The sequence below is a fragment of the Suricata suricatta genome, chromosome 3 (genome assembly GCF_006229205.1).
Source record: "Suricata suricatta isolate VVHF042 chromosome 3, meerkat_22Aug2017_6uvM2_HiC, whole genome shotgun sequence".
In the NCBI taxonomy this organism is placed as follows: Eukaryota; Metazoa; Chordata; class Mammalia; order Carnivora; family Herpestidae; genus Suricata; species Suricata suricatta.
The window spans coordinates 56,532,712-56,548,561 of record NC_043702.1 but is presented as its reverse complement, the minus strand read 5'-3'; the positions used below and the strand labels follow the sequence as shown (position 1 = coordinate 56,548,561).

The 15,850-nt window shown below is 35.1% G+C and overlaps 1 protein-coding gene across 1 annotated transcript in view; it reads right to left on the bottom strand.

Moving 5' to 3' along the window:
• Positions 1-5,718: 5,718 nt before the first annotated feature.
• Positions 5,719-15,850, bottom strand: part of OLA1 (Obg like ATPase 1) — a 174,824-nt gene continuing 164,692 nt past the window's right edge. The window contains exons 8-11 of the mRNA XM_029934369.1: positions 12,521-12,661; positions 11,737-11,833; positions 9,563-9,685; positions 5,719-6,227 (exon numbers count right to left, since the gene is read on the bottom strand). Of these exons, the coding sequence (XP_029790229.1) occupies positions 6,126-6,227; positions 9,563-9,685; positions 11,737-11,833; positions 12,521-12,661 (463 nt within the window). The 3' untranslated portion in view covers positions 5,719-6,125. The remainder of the gene's footprint in view (positions 6,228-9,562; positions 9,686-11,736; positions 11,834-12,520; positions 12,662-15,850) is intronic.

The following is a 15,850-nucleotide window of genomic DNA, read 5'->3' as shown; positions in this document are numbered from 1 at the left end:
GGGAAAAGTAGGTTATGGTCAGATTATCAGTGGCCCAGTTGCTGACTTGGTATGTTTGAATTTCCTTAGCCTTTCTGTTTTCTGCCTCTTTTTTCTTGACTGTCCAAAGACTCCTATATTTTAGCTATACTGTGTTTAACAGAATTTTGTGGCTACTGTGTAAATATAATACCAATTTTCTGTGAGACAATTAATCCCAATTTTGAAATAACTAATTTACAACCTAATCTTTGCAACAGTTTATTATTTTATGACTTGTCATTCAGTTAGCATTACTTAACCTTTCTGCTCCTCAGTAACTTCTGACTTACAGAATAGGTGAGTTAAGCAGGGTATTCTCAAATGACATTTTCAGCCTAAAATTTCCAAGATTTACATGAAGTCCTGGAATGTTATTAGCAGACACACACACACACACACACACACACACACACACACACGTCAACATCTATCACTCAATCCAACAATTTCCTCTTTCAAAACATTCTTCAGTAACATTAAAATGTTAAGATTTCTTTTGCAGAACAAGTATTTAAAGAACCACAGAAAAATTTGCTGCATAGATTTCTTGTGTAGAATACATAAGGATGAGCCTGTTAGGTGATGTTAAAGGGAATTCTATAGAAGTTTACATCTGTTGTGTACCTGTTATACATCTGGAACTCTCTTTAATCCTTTTGTGCAGGACATTTAATCTATGTGTTAGTATGATCTTTATTATATATATGAAGAAAGACCAACTTGCACAGGCTGACATCCAGGTAGTGGGTGTGGAATCTGAACCTGCGTCTTATCAGAAGCTCCTTCCACCCTGTAAAGCTGTGCTCATAACATGGTGCAGAAGGTGTAAATTCCCAATAAGGTATAATGGAGACAAGTATAGAAAATGTCTATATTTGCCAGGGTAAAAACCTGAGCTGCCACAAGAGAAATACAGTAGATCAAATACAGTAGCTGAAAGAGCACTCAAGTTTATTTCTCTTTCATTTACCAGCCTCATGGGCAGCAGCCTGGTAACGGGGTGCTCCGCTCCTCAGTCCTCCAGAGATGCGGGTTCCTGCCCTGTTGTGGCTCTACCGTCCTCCAGCATGCCGTCCTTGTAGGCCTCATTAATGACGGGCTTGCTGGGACCCGTGGGGAAGGAAAATTGCTCCTAAGAGAAACACACATCCAACAATATGAAGGCCTAGATCTGGAATCAGCCCTTATTCACATTCCACTGAGATTTTAGTCATGTGATCTACACCTGGTTGCAGAGAAGCTGAAAAAGTTTGTAATTTGACAGCCAGATGCCTAGATATACTCATTAAAATTATCAAGAAAAAAGAATGCATTCTGGTAGCCAACTAGCACACCCTCATCTAATGGCACTTCTCAGAGTAAAATCAAGAGTTGATAAAATAATCGTTAAGTACCTCCTTCAAACAGATAGTTCATAGTTATGATCTGAAAAGTAGAGCCTTTTATAAAACTATATCCAGAGAACTAGTAAAATGTGACTCACGATGTAATTAAACGAAGAGATCTACTCCTTGTACTCTCAACCAAGACGGTTTGTTTCATCAGGAAAAAGAAACAGCAATTTTGCACAAAGACCAGAAGGAGAGTCAAAGAATCAGACACAGCACTATTTTTTCGGTCTTTCCCACACTCCTTTGTCAACAGAATGCACTGATCTTGCTGGGTGGGTGCTATGCCTTCAAATGCAGGCCAGAGACACAGGCACTTTAGGACTGTTTCTTTTCTCCTCAGCAGCTTGCTAAGCGCAAAGGCAACTCTATCATACATGATAAGAAAGCAGATACAGAAATGCTCCCCTGGAATGGCATCAAAATGAGCTGTGGTTTGAGAAGCACACATACAGAGTGAAAGGAAGAGTTTCACGAACTCTGCTGCATGTCCTACAGCTTGGAAGTCTGTGATGCAAGATAGGCACATCTCCCTATTACCTCCCATTTTTATGTGTCCTTGGGAGAAATACCGTAATCTGTGGCCGTCTTTTCACCGTGACCATAGAGACAGACTAATAATATGACTTACTAGTCAAGTAGACAGAAGTATCCTCAATTGAAGATATCCATTAGAAGACCCGGAAGTGATTTCCTAAAGAACATTTACATTTCTCTCTAATTTTACATCTACCAAGCAGCTTTCTGTTCTGCAATTTTGTCTTGAGTGGATACAGACGCTAGAAGGAAGTACTCCCAATAGAAGTTAGAACTGCTCTCATTTACTAAGCACTTACTTGGTAGTAAGCAGTTTTAGCATTGTACAAGTACAAATTTGTTCAATCCTCACACCCATGAGGCTAGCTGAGAAAACAGGCTCAGAGTAAAGTAACTTGCCTAAGCAGGGGCCCACAACTAGGAAGTAGTATAGCCAGGATTCAAATCCTGGCCTCCTGAGTATAGACCTTTACCACCATTTTCTTACTTATATATCAGAAGCACTTTACTGTAAACTGAAGAACTTGTCATTCTAGTTTATAAACTAGAGTCTCAGAGGTTTGGAAAATGTTACACACAGCATACGCTGAGCTGAGAAAAGCAAGTCCCAAGGCCCATATCAGATACCTCGTTTGAGAATCTGTGTAGTGTTGCCAGTCAAGTGAGTCCCCAACTTTTTAAAACATACTACTTAGTTTTAAAGAAGTTTTCATTAAGATACGAATCTGCAAGTGGTTCAGGATATTCATAGATCAGAAAGGCATTCAAAAACTGTCAGTTTTTATAGGGGCCCCAAATTAATTAGGAGACAAAAAAATTTGAGTCAAATCTAGCTCTTTTTAAAAAAAAAATTCAATGTTTAATTTTTGAGAGAGACAGAGTGCAAGTGGGGGAGGGGCAGGGAGAGAGGGAGACACAGAATCCAAAGCAGGCTCCAGGCTCCAAGCTGACGGCACAGAGCTCAATGCAGGGTTTGAATTCACAAACCACGAGATCATGACCCGAGCCAAAGTCAGACTCTTAACTGACTGAGCCATCCAGATGCCCTTTAAAAAAAGGTTTTTTAATGTCAAGCCTAGCTGTTTTATTCTATCACTATGGTGTATTTTTACAAGCTTAAAACAAGACCAATTTTCCTGCCTAAGCAGTTTGCATTAGGAATAATCAACATTTCTGAAGTCTCTGGCAAAATAAAAAAGGAGCATTTAATGTATGTAAGTAGACTAATCAGAAAACTATGAGACAGCAAAAGAAGTGTTTTTTTTTTGTCTCTGACTTAGGGGTTTGTTTTTAATATTTTATTTTAAAGTAACTTCTATATCCAACATGGGGCTCAAACTCACAACGTGAGCTCAGGAGACACATACTCTCTACTGAAGGAGCCACTCAGGTGCCCCAGTCTCTGACTCTTTGGAGAGGAGACAGAGCAGTTATAAAAAATCTTTGAGAATATAATACAAAGAGGCAACTGGAGATAAAAAAAATCAATATGGATTTTAATGCAAGAGAGTTAATGAGTAAGAAGACTTGCTCTCCAAATGGAGCTGGAATTTATAAGTGAATAGAAGCTTCACTCATAACTATGTAAATAAGAAGTATGTGTGCTTTTTTGGGGGGAGGAGCTCTCAATGGAGCCATGCCTGCAATGCAAGCTATGAAGGTAATATGATAAAAGTAAACTAAGTGCTATCACACTTTTTTCAAGATCTCAGCACAAATCTAATCTCGTCTAACACAAATTTGACTCAGATGGATCTACAGATAGGTGAAAAAACATTCACTTATATTCCTAAAAGTAGTTTAATTATTACCAATATCAAGGAGGGAAAACATGAAGATATACCCAGTTATCTGTATGTAAAAGTTCCTGGAATTCTCAACTTTTGTAGCAAATATAATTGTGCATGTGCATAGGAAATGTTGCAGAACTTCTAACCAATTCAACATTTTTAGCATTTAATTTCAGCCCCTAATGAACAGTTACCTCAAAACTTCTTTCTCTTATTAATGGTTCTGTTCTGCAATGCACAATTATCACATTAGAAGTTAGAAAGTACAATTATACAATCTTAAAGCCGTTTTAATGAGATTTCAAACTTCTTTAAGAAGTCTATGCAATTTGGGACACCTAGGTGCTCAGTCAGTTAAGCCTCTGACTCTTGATTTCTGTTCAGGTCATGATCTCACAGTTTGTGGGTTTGAGCCCTATGATGGGCTCTAGGCTGGTAGCACGGAGCCTGCTTGGGATTCTCTGTCTCCCTCTCTGTCTGCCCCTCCCCCACTATCTTTCACAAATAAACTTAAAAAAAAAAGTGTTCTCAAAAAATAGCCTATGCAATTCACTTTGGAGAAGATCAAAAGCAAGAGATTGGATTTCTTCTTAAATTGCTGAAATCCTTAACAATCTACTAATCTATACAGTCCTCCCAATACGGAAAAATAACAAAAATTTACACAACCAACTTGGTCAGCTGCACCCGTACCTGAATTTCATTTATGTTTTATCTAGTTCCACTTATTCTTATTTTTCTCCTGTTTACTAATTTTTATGTTGGCAGAAAACCAGCATTTGATTCCCAAAAAGGGCATACTCGCTAAAGAGCTTCTCAATTAAATTCATTACTTGCCCAAATACTCTTTAAACATCCTTTCCTCTGTATAGCCAAATCTCCAAATTCTTTTTAAAAGTTTTATTTAAGAGAACACAAGCAGGAAGCCTGACATGGGGCTCAACCTCATTAACTATGAGATTATGACCTGAGCCAAAGTCAAGAGTTGGCGCTTAACTGTCTGAGCCACCTGGGCACCCAGCCAAATCTCCTTTAAAATCACTTCTTTTCTTGCCTCTTGTGCTACACTTTAACTTTCAGTGTTATGTGTGTGTGTGTGTGTGTGTGTGTGTTTAATACTTCCTTAGCTTTAATGTGACAAAGTAATATAGTAGAGGCAAAGGCTGGCCTGAGTGTGAACCTGCATTCCACTGAAATGGTGCCATGATCACAGAAAACCACAAAAGGGCCATGGATGGGGAAAAGGAAGGTCTGGAGGACTGTGAACATAGGAAAGAAAGTGAGGCTTGGGGATGAGGAAACTCTGAGACTGTCATCAGAAGAGAAGGCTAAGTGGCGAAACGTCTCCAAATGACTAAGTTTTTAACTATTTTGTTTCGGAATTTTCTGCTACAATTTTTGAAAATGCTTAACTTACACATACTAAAATTTCAACCAGCCTAAAATATTCTAATAGCAAATATAAGAAAAGTTACAGTTTTCAAGGGCTAGTCTCTTTAGTAATGAACTTTTACACTCACTATAGAATTGAAGCAAGAATATAACCCACCAGACACAAAGGGTTAGTTTTCACAATTAATTCCATAATTTCAAAGGAAATATTAAAAAGGAATCCTCTCTTCAATATAGTCTGAACCACCACCAAAAATCCCTGAATTTTTGAAGCAGAATTTGTTCCCAGCATTATTTTCTTTTTGGTCACAGTCTATCTATGTTCTATCCTTTGTAACATCACTGCTATCATCTTTCAAGAAAATGTCCATCTACAAATTAATTAACTTTCTTGAAACAAATCCCTGGTATACTATTCTTCTGATTCCCATGAAAGACTCACTTTTAAGACACAATTGCAGCTGCCCCACACTGCCAGTTACTGTGTCATACACACGCCTTAAAATTCTGTAATCAGCAGCCACCAGGTGCCGTATCGCATTCAGCACACCACACTCAGTCAATACAGACATCCCCAAACACACCAAGGCTGGTTTTGTCAAATGTTTTATTGAGTGTAGACATCTGGAGTACTGTAAAACATGCATTATCTGTAGATTCAAAAAGGAGCGAGCCACATTGTCCTCACTGTCAAATGTGTCAGGCTTGGCATCCATGATGGAGATTAATGAAGTATCATGAGAGTAATATGGTTCCTGAAAAGCCTCTACAATTTGGACTGGGGTCTTAATCACGTGAAAAGCAAAGCTGTTCACATTCAGTGAACTTGCATTTCATTGGAGGTACACAGTATTTTAATTTTAAAACAAAAATAATTCTGTTTTTAGAAGATTCCCATCCCCCAACTTTATCTGTCCCTCAGTTTCCAGAAATTTTAATTTTAAAAAATCATATCCCTTTTTGGAAGTTGTACATTTATCTGAACAATAACTAAAATTTATTTCTTCTTCGGTTGCTGAGGTGTATTAAATTTGAAGAAGATAATATCTCCATCTTCGACAATGTAATTTCTGCCTTGTTGTCTGTACTTTCCAGCAGCCTGTAAAGAGGAGATAGAGAGGAAATGGGTTATTTTAAAACTAAACATAGGAGGTAAACGGTAGCAGCAGATGCAAAAAGTATCTACTTCTTGGGTCATATTAAACCAAAAAAGAAACACAGGAAAACACGTAAGTTCAAAACTAGACTTGGAGAGAAGCAAAGTCTTCCTGATTTGGGCAGAACTAGATTTTTCCATATGTACATAATCATAATGTATTCTCTACTAAATTGTTGGTACATAAATGTAATTATGCCAATATCATTAAGTTTCATTACATGCTGTTTATGGTACATTTCTGATGTGTCTGCAAACATCCGGCAAGTCACTATAACAAAACAGATCAAACCAGGCAGGAAGACTAGATAACTAGTTTAATGCTACTTTCTTTGCTTAAGGAAATATTTGGTGATGTTCATGATGCCAAAAAAGAGTCTGCTACAAGGAAGACTATTATCAATTTTAATGTACAGATTTTAAATTATTTCCTTGTACTTTTTCTATTTAGTCTAGAACAATGACCATACACAGTGGTGTGTACTAGAATTCATCACGAAGTTTACTGACTAAAGGCCCTAGTTACAAGCGGACTCTAACAGGTTGCAACTGCAAAGACAGATATTTTTCCCACTTGTAAATTAGTCAGCAGAGCAACTGATTCCACCTGCTGGTATGCAGATCCCCAAGTGCGAACCGCCAGTAATTCTAATACAAACAAGCAGCAGTTCCAGAGACCTAGGTTCACCCCAGGCCTAGCACACACACTCCACCCTACGCACAACAGCTCTTCAGCGTCTGTACTTTGCACTGCACACAATGGACACAGTCCCACATGACCCACCATTGACCACTCAACAATGAGAACCTCAGGATCTTTTGGGGAAAATTCTCCAAAGTATTTTCTCTCTGCTAGATTTTACTGAGAACATGAAACCTTTGCCCGAAAAGGTTAGCACTTCTCTTTGAGGATACTGATAAGAATGCTCAATGCCAAGTACAATTATACTAATCAGAAACTAACAAAGATCATATACCTGAGGTTAAAATCCATAAACCAGACCACAGAATCCTAGTAAGCATATTTTCAAATGTCTAGACTACATATTAAAAATCACCTACTAATAATGTGCTATTAAAATGGAGCCATGTTTTTAAAAAACCAAGATGCCCTAACATTCTAAAAAGATACAGCTATACGCATACACACACATACCCACATTCACATGATTCCTGAAAAGACATGTGATATACTGAAGGCCATATGCTACTTATTTTAGGAATCTAAAGCTCACTGTTATAAAACTATATAGACAATTTAAATCAAATACGTATTGACATGATATATTAATGTAAGTTTATATACTTTGTTACCACTCAAGTTTACTACTAATTAAAGGTGACAGTGTTCCTTTAAATTCTCTAGAGACCATTTAATCCATTTCCACTGCTATCAGAAACACTGGTTGAAAAAAAAAATCAATACCCATTTGTGAATCTTGAGTATGTATTAAACAAGACACGTCTAACCAGTTCATTTGCACTTGAAAGCAGCCATCTGTAGAAGCCAGCTTTGCCTAAGCAGATATGATTGCTAATAATGTGATATCCCTGTAGACTACAAAGCCCACCCAGAGCTATTCAGTATATAGTTCACAGCACTGGCATTAAATTAGTTATGCTGCACTGGTGTTAGAAATACATATATATACACATACACACATACACATATACACAATCTTGCTCTCCAATGTAAAACCTACTTGATCATATACAAGTAAATATCTGTTGAAAAGACCATAATGCAATTTGTAAATGCTTGGAGTTCAAATTCTGAAATGTTAGTTTTGGAGATTAAAAACCGCATAAAATACTTAATGGTATTCTAAGCTGAAAAGCCAGACGTCAATCTTTTCTAATTTATAGCATAAAAGCTTCCAGTCAGTGTTAAGCATTTCTACAAGCAATGCTTTATATCTATATATTATATAGATATTTATTATGTATATTTATATTATGAAGTTTCTCCGTATTGTGCAAGGAAGCATTCTCAATTTATATATCTTTCAAGTTTATTACAGCATAGACACTGATTAAGCATTGGTAAAACAGGTTTATATATTAGAGTATAGAAAGGAAGCATTGGTTCTTGAATTCTAGTATTAGAAAAACATCCTTATTTTAATCGTCTTTACTTTATGAAAAATACAGATGCTAACATGATGTAGCATGTTGAAAAATAATCTGAGATTTTTCAAGTCTGATTAGCATTCCTGACAAAGTTCAATCTCAGTCTCTGTGTACCTATCTATCAATACAAATGACACTGATAAAAAGTTAATGACTTTGTTTAGTTATAAAATGTAACATCTTTCACTCCACTTAAAAAATCAAAATGGGGCTCTCATTCTACATTGAACCAATTATACCAAGATCTTTCCCTCTTCTTCCTGGGGTTCCAACAGTTCTATTAAAGTCCTGCTGTTCAGTATGATTTTTCCAATGATTACCAATGAGAATAAATTAAACTTGAAATAAACTTTTTTTGCATTCCTCTCAAATTACAAACAGTGAACACAAGAGAGATCTTTTAAACTTCTTTAATATTTTCTACGGTATTCTTCAAATATCGAATTAAATGAAACATAAAGAAGCCTTCCTACAATGTCAATTTAATCATTTGACCTATTTATGAATTAGAGATGACACAGTACTAGATTTTGCTAAGCAAAACCTAATAAAGCCAAACAAAATTAAGCTTGCAGCAGAATTTATGTTAAAAAAATCATTTATTATTCATGTATAGCATTGCTTCATTGTTAGTGGCTGCAAATCAAATTATACTTATTAGCTAAAATAAAGCATGATTTTGGACCTGCCCTCTAGTGTTGAGAAAGCAAATCAAATTCCCAAAGATCTTAAAAAAAAAAGTACAACTATAAAGTTTTAGAAAGAACAGATTTTAATTAACTAAATTTCTGTCCGTTTCCTTGAATTGATCACAAGCATGTATATACTACCTTTACTTCAGGTATTCAAATGTAGTAAATATAATTTTTCTTTGGCCATTAGTGAACAAATTCTTTGAAATTATTTATAATTACTTAAAATTATTTTTATTTTCAGTTTTGGAAAAACACCATACAAATAGATACTGATATAATTCATACATTTTAAGAATGACCTAAAAGCATGTAACAGCAACAGCAGTTCTTCAATCACCTGACAGGAACACTAAACCCGGACACACATTTTAAAAGACAGCTAACATTCATTTTAATAAGTATTTTCATATTAGTAAAAATTATAAAATATGATACCAGAAGTTAATTGCTTACCTTGACTGCATTTTCAGAACCTTCCTCTTTAAAATCTTCATATTTCATTACTTCAGCCATAATGAATCCTTTTTCAAAGTCTGTGTGAATCTTTCCTGCAGCTTGAGGAGCCTTCGTCCCTTTCTTGGAGAAGAAAAACCAGAGAAAACGAATTGCATTTAAGATGATTGATTGTAAGTGTAGAGTTTCTTTTCTCTGATCTGCAGTTGGGTTCAACTTAAACTTAGTTTAATATCTCAGTTAAGATGTCAGATATACAATTAGTCCAATGTTAACACTGGGCACTGTGCAGCAGATTTTAGCACAGACAGATCAGTAGATATTAAAGAAGCATGGCTTTGTTTTTCCTGACAGTCATCCAGTTTTATTGATTTAGATGCCGTGGTCTAGTTTGGGTGTAGGCTTCACTTCGATTTTCTATTCCTCACAGTGAAAAAAAAAAATAAGGATTTTAAAGTAACTTTCAAGCTGAATTATCAAAGGTTTTAAAAAGATAAAAAGCCTTAAAATTTCAGCTCGTCTAAAGAACATATAAAAATCAATATAGAAAGGGACATTTTAAAGACATTTCCAACAAATCATAAAAATCTTCGTTCAGCAAATAAATTTGAAATTCTCGTAAATTCTAGTAATACAATTTCCAAACATTTAACATAATACATGCTTCCTCTAACCATCAGGAAGGAAAATTCAAGTTGATATGGGAAGAAAAATGTCTTATAATTACTCCATATGTTAAATTACAAGGACATACATTCCAGACACACACAACCATGGAAAGAAATTTGAGAAATAATGGTGACCTAAAGGCTGCTTAATAAAGCATGTTAAAGTGATAAGGAGTCTGACACTATAAAGCACAGTTTTTACAATAAAAGATGTATTGGGTTAATATGGCTACTCACTGATGCTTACCTGACTAAATATCTTAGCACATTAAATCATGGATACTTACAATCAGTCTTAAGATAAACCAGCTTTCACATTTTCAAGCCCAGAACATGTTATCTTTCCTGTTGCATATACTTAAGTTTGGAAGTTTAAAGGCTTTAAAATATTTAGTGAAAATAAACCGTGGCAATTTATTTACCAACTTGGATTTGCTTTGACATTATTTTCTTAGTCTATATAAAAAGACCTTGGTTAGAAGTCAATCAAACATTTTTTTTTTTACAAAGAGAAGGAATAAAAGTGAATCTCTCATTCACACAACACATTTAACGTTACATCGAACTGCCTCCGTGATTCTATCCATATTAAATCAAAATAAATGTAACAATAAATTATGGTAGTCAATGAAAACAGAAATCAAAACAGCACTAAAATTTACCATGGAGCATATACTGAAAAAAAGCATAATAAAATAATCCATAAGACAAGGGGTATTTCTGAAAGTTCTGACATTATTTTCATATTTTGTAACGCTATTTGGGACTACATATATTTCAAAATATTTTTCAATAGTAACTACCATATTACAATATATTTACATTTAAAAGCAAGCCATTACAGTTCAGTTTCTATTGTCCTCTGGGAATAAATTAGTCATTCTTTCTAGTCGTAATCAGTATACATCAATATTTAAAATACATATCACATTTTTTAAGAAGAAAGACCGAATATATAACACTGCAAAAATAAATACCACTTCTATGAATTCAAATAAAAAAGCATGAATTATTACACATTGAGTTTAGCTTTTTGAGCCCAACTGTGTATCTATGAAGAGCATAATGATGTCATATTGCTTTTATTGCTGAAAATGTAATCCGAGCAAAGCAAAGGAGGAAAGAACCACCCGCAACCCAAACAAACTTAGCGAATACAAAATGAAAAGCAACATCAATTTCACTGCAGACAAACCCAGTCACACAGATTAAGCAAGCACAATACTGGTGCGTCTTATCTCTGACCACAGGAGGAGGGTAGACAGATTCTACAGGATGAAGAAATTCAGACTATGTAATAGGCAGAATCAATTGTTACCTGCCTCAATCAATGCCGCTCCACTTTCACTGTTCAGCAGCTCACAAATAATTAAAGTTATCCTGGACAAAAACCTCATCTGTAATGACTAGCTAACCGCCACCATGACAAACTTCAAAGTCAGTGATATCAATCTGAATTCAATAGTGTGGAACTGGATATAGCTGATGAATAAGTATGAATCTTACCCTGATGGTCCATGCACGTACTTCATCTGGGCCTGCAGTGAAAAAGTATTCTAGTTGGAGTGCTGCAAACCCAGCCTTAATGATCTTTGGCAAAGCGCTGAAATAAAATGAAACAAATTCACTCAACATATAAGTTGATTGTGCCAGAGATCAGTATAGAGCTAAAATTATTCATTTCAAGCAGAAATGTTAAAGATATTAGTAAATGACCATTCGTCTTTCATAATACACTTGAAGAGGCCTGAAAGCAAAGAACTGTTCCTAAAATCCCTTCTAAAATTGGTTTTAATTATATTAGTCTGAATAGATCATTTCGAACTGTTTACTACAAAAAAAAGGAAAAATTTGATCTACCTATTCTATGACTATTTTCCTCCAATACTAATTATTTCCAGGATGTGGGTCATGAAAGCAAAATTATTTGATTGAAATCCAATGTTTAAACAATATATTAGTGTTACTCAGAAAAAATTAAGGCAACTGATTCACTCTTTCCCCTCCCCCACTGAACATGACGAAAGAGTTTTGGCGATCATTCCTTCTCAAAAATATACATAACTAATACCTATGTTATAATTAAAACACTGTACAGAGATGACAGATGACAGTTAAAAACTTAATTTAAAATAAATCTTTTCACTCTGTCTCATGGTAAAGAAAGGAGAAGATTCCCTCTTTATAATGGTAATTACTCTGTCATTTATTATTCTATCAGCGCAAGCAATTAAATTACTGCAAGGAAATAGTTGATAATAAAGTGTAGGGAAAATGAATGCTAATTAACCTTTGTGTCATGTTCGCTTCCAGATACTTCTGTCTCTCCTCAGCACTCAATTCTTGCAACTTGAGTTCCAAGGCCCCACTAAAAGGAATGACCAAGGCACCTGGGTCATACTTGTCCACCCACTCTTTAATTTTTATCAACCTGTAGACAAAAAAGGGCACAACATTATCTTGTAGTGCATGCATGACTGTACCACATTCATTATTATCAAGTAGCACATACATATTCATAAGAATTGCACGGTTTTATGATGCCATCTTTTTGTGTATAGCTTTCCAAGGTCAAGGCATTACCAGGCAGCAACTGCTTCAGGTATACGCTGTAAGAATTCACTGTAATCTAGATTTACTTTAGCACATTACCTACACAAACTATTATACAAATATAAAACTTTTTAAACTTACACTAAATTTGTTCAGCATTAACACCTGTGCCCTCAAAAACCTCGATTTTATGATTTACATTATTTTCCTTACTTTACATAAGTAGAATGTTAAAAAGCAAAAACGTCAAGTTCTGTTTGTATAGGAACCACAACCTAAAAAGTGCCAGCTAATTTTGAAGTTTTTGTCAAATAAATAATTTATTCCACCCAGATATGTATATGCCTAGTTCAGTTCCCTCTGGGACTAACAAGAGCTTACAGTTATACCTGGTTGTGAGGGAGATTTTTGCTAATCAAGACACACATATCCAGAAACACAGATTTACAAACCTAGTTGATTATATACACACCATTCTTAACGAATGTCACTTCTGTAGGACCACAAATAAGGGAATTGCAAAGGAAATAAATTCCTTTAATCACAAAGGGTTTAGAAAGCCAGATCAGTTAGGGAATAGATACCAAGTGTTTGCTAAAAGGATGTTATTGAATGATTTTTTTTTCTCCCAAATCATGGGTATTCCAGCAAAGCAGTAGTTAGAAAATAAGTAAGTGTAGTGAATATATTAACTAGGTTCTGATTCTAGCACTTTATTCCTGGGAAGGTTACTGAAACTTTTTTTTTTTTTTAATGGTTTTTTTTTTTTTGAGAGAGAGAGACAGAGAAACAGAGTAGGAGCTGGGGGCGAGGGTGGGGAGATAGAGAGCGAGAGTGAGAGAGAGAGAGAGGGAAATACAGAATCTGAAGCAGGCTCCAGGCTCTGAGCTGTCAGCACAGAGCCTGACACAGGGCTCAAACCCATGAACTGTTAGATCATGACCTGAGCCAAAGCTGGATGCTTAACCGACTGAGCCACCCAGGCGCCCCAAAGGTTATTGAAACTTTCTAAGCCTCAGTTTCCTCATCTATAGAAATGGAGATAATTATAGTACACATTATATTGTAATGAACCTAGAAAAGTAATGCCTGACATATAATAAACAGTATCACTATTATTATCATTGTTAATAATAACAGTAGTTACTATTGTTATTTTCATTCTCAGATAATCATAGATTATATGCTTATGATTCTTGAATAGGGTTTAGTATAGTAGTGAATATAGATTTCACAGAAACTTATGTTAAAAATATTAATGCATACCATAGTATTACATAATTCTTGGTCTCCCCCATTTAGACCAAGGTTTTAATAGCTATTATGGCAAAAAACTGTGGCACGGATTCTTTAAATAATCAATGTAAATGTCACATTAGAAACATAAGAACTGAACCACAAATACATCAAAACTCACCTATCAAAGAAAATAACGGGATCAGAGTTATAAAATTAAGAATATAGGCTACTGAGTAGGGTTTAGGATGGGATAAAGGAATGAAATATTCACACAAGAGTTTGTACATGTTTACACCCAGCAGTTTGTACATGTTTGTTATATAAGACTAACCTATAATTTACTTATTTAATATGTTATCAGTGATTTTAGATCTTTGTAATTTTTTCCCCTTTGGTCACATCCTTAAAAAAATGGAACAATCACTAAGATTTATTTTGGAATAAAGTAGGTGTCCTTTAAACTAAGAAACCCAAACCAGTTATTTTCTTATCCAAAATTATGAAGGATAGGCTAAAGAAAAAAGGGAAAATCTATTTTTATTTTTATTATTATTTTAAAAGATTTTACTTTTAAGTAATCTCTTCACCCAATGTGGGGCTCAAACTCACAATCCTGAGGCCAAGAATTTCACACTCACACTCAGAGACTGAGTCAGCCAGGTGCCCCCAAAAAGGGAAAATTTAAATTGATACTTCTGCCTACAATATTATGAGATTCTAAGTTATTTCACAGATTTACATCATTCAAACAAAATGATATGGTTTAATAACATACGTTTATTATATAAGTCAGAATCAAGTGTGTATGTATATGTGTGTGTGTGTGTGTGTGTGTGTGTGTGTATAAAATCCATACCAAAAACAGATTCATTGAAAATGAAATAAAACAAGCCCAGGTAAGAGGATGATATAAAAATATCATACACATTTTGTTTCATAAATATGGTCAACATAACTAATAAAACCAGACTGTTATGAAACAACAAGATAAGAAATAATTACTTTGGCTAAAACATCAATTCAGAATAACAATAGTTCTACCCTGTCATTTTAACAGCCTTTCCTGCAGAATCCTCAGAGGGATTATTTGCATTCCTCAGGTGTTCTATTGTACAATTCAGATGAATAAAGACTTACAAATCATTCCTCTACCGCCAATGTGAGACTTTGATCTGGTGAATACACCATTGTACCTTAACTATAATTGGCAAAAAAACCTGACAGTGTAGAGCATCACAAGCTTAATAACAAAGGAGAATATCTCAAAGTGTTGACAGATGATCTTCATAATGCAGAAGCAGAGCTGGTACATTTTAGCAATAAATGAGCACTGAGGTCTAAAGGTCTCTAAAGTGACTGACATCAGACCTGCTATAGCCTCACTAAAAGAAAAAGGTACCGGAGCACTCTCCGTAAAGTGAGTTAGGCTCTTTGCCTGCAAGCTTCACTTTTGTGACTTTCACTGTCATAGAAAACACAGGGAAGATGAAAAGTGAGTTAGGTTCTTTGGCTGTCTGCTTTACTTTTGTTACTTTTACTATCAAACAAAAAGTGAGAAATGTCCCAAAGTGATTTTTAATTACATGCTTGAAATAAGCCTTGGGTAATGAAAACATGGTACTCAATTTTAAGATTACAGACTGAAATACATGTAATATATCTATTAGGTCTAATGGTTACAAAAGTGTGATAATGAGGCCAAGATCACAAGTTTGAACCCCATTGGGACCAGTTACCTTTTGCAGAAAAATGTCTATTCTATTGCTACAAACCATACCCCAAACTATAGTTAGTCATCTAAAAAAAGGTGTGCTACTAGCACAAGAGG